The 3,382-nt window shown below is 49.9% G+C and overlaps 2 protein-coding genes and 1 long non-coding RNA gene across 6 annotated transcripts in view; 1 reads left to right on the forward strand and 2 right to left on the reverse strand.

The window, feature by feature from the left end:
• Positions 1-1,783, reverse strand: part of PPP1R37 (protein phosphatase 1, regulatory subunit 37) — a 57,387-nt gene extending 55,604 nt beyond the window's left edge. Inside the window, exon 1 of the mRNA XM_011963161.1 lies at positions 1,708-1,783. Coding sequence (XP_011818551.1) covers positions 1,708-1,783 — 76 coding nt within the window. The remainder of the gene's footprint in view (positions 1-1,707) is intronic.
• Positions 1,784-2,036: 253 nt separating this feature from the next.
• The window catches only part of GEMIN7 (gem (nuclear organelle) associated protein 7), a 12,445-nt gene continuing 11,099 nt past the window's right edge, over positions 2,037-3,382 (reverse strand). For all 4 annotated transcript variants that reach the window (XM_011963019.1, XM_011963015.1, XM_011963017.1 and 1 more), the window contains one exon: positions 2,037-2,848. In XM_011963019.1, coding sequence (XP_011818409.1) covers positions 2,445-2,840 — 396 coding nt within the window. In that variant the 5' untranslated portion in view covers positions 2,841-2,848 and the 3' untranslated portion in view covers positions 2,037-2,444. The remainder of the gene's footprint in view (positions 2,849-3,382) is intronic.
• The window catches only part of LOC105526895, a 5,689-nt gene continuing 4,887 nt past the window's right edge, over positions 2,581-3,382 (forward strand). The window contains exon 1 of the long non-coding RNA XR_001004159.1: positions 2,581-2,886. This is a non-coding gene — a long non-coding RNA (uncharacterized LOC105526895). The remainder of the gene's footprint in view (positions 2,887-3,382) is intronic.

Genomic DNA, 3,382 nt, shown 5'->3' on the forward strand with positions numbered 1-3,382 from the left:
TACTCAGGAGGCTGAGGGAGAAGGATTAGTTGAGCTCAGGAGGCTCAACTGATGTAAAAAATTATTTTACATTAGTTGGGCTACTCAGGAGGCTGCAGTGAGCCGTAATCGTGCAACTGCACTCCAGCTTGGGTGACAGAGTAAGACGCTGTCTCTTAAAAAAAGAACAAACCCCACCTTTCTCTCACACACAAGCCATCCAATCCATCAGGAAATTCTATTTTCTAGATAGACTCCCACTCACGCAGGAGCTAGCTTGAAAGTTCTCCCAGTGGCCAAATCTGGAATTATTTGAATACAATAATGATAGTGACAGATTATAATCCACTGGGTAAAACAGAAATCCATAATCCATACTGATAATAAATAAATGAATAAGGAAGAGAAGAAAAATACAATCCTTACTGTAGACTGGCAAGTAAATAAATATAAAAGGAATAGATGCAAAAATGTGTGGATAGGGCCGGGTGCAGTGGCTCACACCTGTAATCCCAGAACTTTGGGAGGCCAAGGTGGGCGAATCACTTGAGGTCAGGAATTCCAGACCAGCCTGGCCAACATGGCGAAACCCCACCTCTACCAAAAATACAAAAATTAGCTGGGTGTGGTGGCATGTGCCTGTAGTCCCAGCTACTTGGGAGGCTGAGGCAGGAGAATCACTTGAACCTGGGAGGCAGAGGTTGCAATGAGCTGAGATTGTGCCACTGCACTCCAGACTGGGCAACAGAGTGAGACTGTGGAAAAAAAAAAAAAAAAAGGAAAGAAACGAAAACATTGAGGCTAGACTAACTGATGAAGAGTGGTAACGGCATAAAGAAGTCGAAAAGAAAGACGGATAGGAGCTGCATTCAATATATGAGTACAGCTGATGGATGCTGACAGAGAGGGATCCTCCGGAGACGAAGCCTCGGCCTCTTCGGTAGTCTCCAGTGTTCCATTTGCTCGCCGCAGTTACATCAACAGCTCTCTGTATAGCGGTGGTTGCATAAAATACAACTTAAATCACAATGCTAAAATAAATATGAGCCCATGAGCAATGCTAAAATAAATATGAGCCCATGAACGGTATCATAGGCCTGATTTTAAAAAACAAAACCTAGGAGAAGATAGAAATTCCAAAGGCGAGAGACGAATCTGCCAACCCAAATTCTGGGTGACAAGGCTGGTGTGTCACCGAGGCAAGAACAAACCAGCGCGAGCTCAAGCCACACCCCTAGGCTCATACCGAAAGCTTGACATTCGCCGCCGCACTTTCGCCACGCTTTCCCAAGCGCACCCGGCAAACTCAAGGAGGTGGGGCTGAAACCATAAAAGAGGACTGGGCGGAGCGAGCCGCGTCGTCGCCAAGGCAACTCGAGAGCTAGGCGTCGCGAACCGACTGAAGGCAGCTGAGGTTACTCCTGGCGCGGTTCATCATCGGCCGCCGCACTTTCGCGACTGAGACAAAACGACGGTCACCTTTACTTAATGGAAGGCTTCGCTTACATCCTGAATTTAACGGAACTACAGAAGGGGACAGAAACTGCTTTCTTTTTAAACAATGCCCTGAAAGGTTAGTAGTGACAGGGGGCTTAGTGAAGCGCGTGATGTGAACGGCCAAGCTACAAGGCTGGAGAGAAAAGAGGGGATGAAGTTGCACCCTGATCGCGAATCCTCGGCCTTTTATCAGCGGCGCCGCCACTCGAGATCCGACCATTCACCTCCAACGAGGGGACAGCGAATCTGCTGTCGTGTGCAGTCCACAGCAACCACAGGTGGGGCCACAGGAGGAGCGCTTGGGCATGACCACGTGACCCAACATGAGCCACCGCCCACCCCAAAATGAAATCAAATCCTAATCTCCCAATCCCGGCATTCCGGTCACTCCAGCATTTCCAGGAGACTTGCGGCCCTGCAGCCCCTACACCTTTATCTGGGCTCCTGTCCTTGGCCCAGCTCCACTGGATTCAGCCCTGGGATAACCACTCTACCAGCTCCTAAAGATGACTCCATCCCCGTGGGTATACTTAATTAAAGAAAAAAAAACAGGAATCGAATTTTCCTGGGGTAACTGGTTCTTTAGCAGGAGGGGAGCACTGGGGAGTATCTTCAGGGTGGCTGAACTTTGCAGCCTCTTTAATAACGTCCCCCCGTGCAGGTTGTCTCCTTTATCACCCCACCCCGATGCCCTGGTCTTCAAGAAATGGCAGCAGGCCCATATTTCTGTAGGGTTCAGAGTTCTGTGAGGTAGAGCATTCCTTCCAGTGGAATCTTAGAATTCCTAGAGTTGCAGAATTTTACTGACTAGACCCAGGAGGTCTCAGGAGTCCAGACTTGCTTAAAGCTTGGCTGAAAATTCCAAGGGAGCTCATAACTCCATGGGGCCCAGAGTTCCTGGCTCGGGAACATTGGGAGGCCTGGGATACAGTGGCTTAGCCTCAAGCAGAAAAGTGAACACAATGTCTTTATGGCTCGAAGGTATATGAAATAATGTCACTACATCGGAGCAGCGCCTCTGCTTGCACACCTATGGGAGTCTGCAGCTGTGACACATAGAAGTTGGCCACATCCAGGTCGGTGGCTCCAAAGTGGGCAGCCACACGCACACCCTCGTGCAACGTGAAGCTCACCTGACGACCCACCATGGCCAGCAGGCTGCGGAGGTAACGCTCCCGAAGGGCGGCTCGGGCCCGCTGCTCCTGGAATTCCGGGGATTCTTGAGCTATGGGACACTGCTGGATTTCAGGAACCTCTGGCCTCACGGGGGCTCTGCGTCCATCAGGGGCAAAGCCACGGCTGAAGCCATCAGGGCCCCGGGGCAGCCGGAGCACAGGCACAGGAATGGTCACTGGAGTTTGCATTGTCTTGGCTGTTGAGTGAAGAAAAAGGGCAGGAAGTCATTACATGGTAAGCACGGGGCTAATGGAGGAGGGAGGAGTGGAAGCAGAGGCTGGTCTGCCTAGGCAGCTCCACTTCACCTGTCCCAAACCGATCCACCCTGCTAAAATCTGTGCCATCATTCCCCAGTGGCTTGGATCAGAAACAAAGTGTCACGTGCACAAAAACATGAGCCCCATGAAGGCAAAGACCTTTTTCTGCTTTTAAAACAGCTTTATCTCAACTTCCAGGCAATAAATATTTGCCAAAAGATGAACTCGGCCAGGCATGGTGGCTCATGCCTGTAATCCCAGCACTTTGGGAGGCCAAGGCAGGAGGATCACTTTGAAGCCAGGAGTTTGAGACCAGCCTGGGCAATATAGCGAAATCACATTTCTACAAAAAAAAAAATTATTTTACATTAGTTGGGCTACTCAGGAGGCTGAGGGAGAAGGATTAGTTGAGCTCAGGAGGCTCAACTGATGTAAAAAATTATTTTACATTAGTTGGGCTACTCAGGAGGCTG

This window comes from Colobus angolensis, unplaced genomic scaffold, assembly GCF_000951035.1.
Source record: "Colobus angolensis palliatus isolate OR3802 unplaced genomic scaffold, Cang.pa_1.0 Scaffold60, whole genome shotgun sequence".
NCBI classification, from domain to species: domain Eukaryota; kingdom Metazoa; phylum Chordata; class Mammalia; order Primates; family Cercopithecidae; genus Colobus; species Colobus angolensis.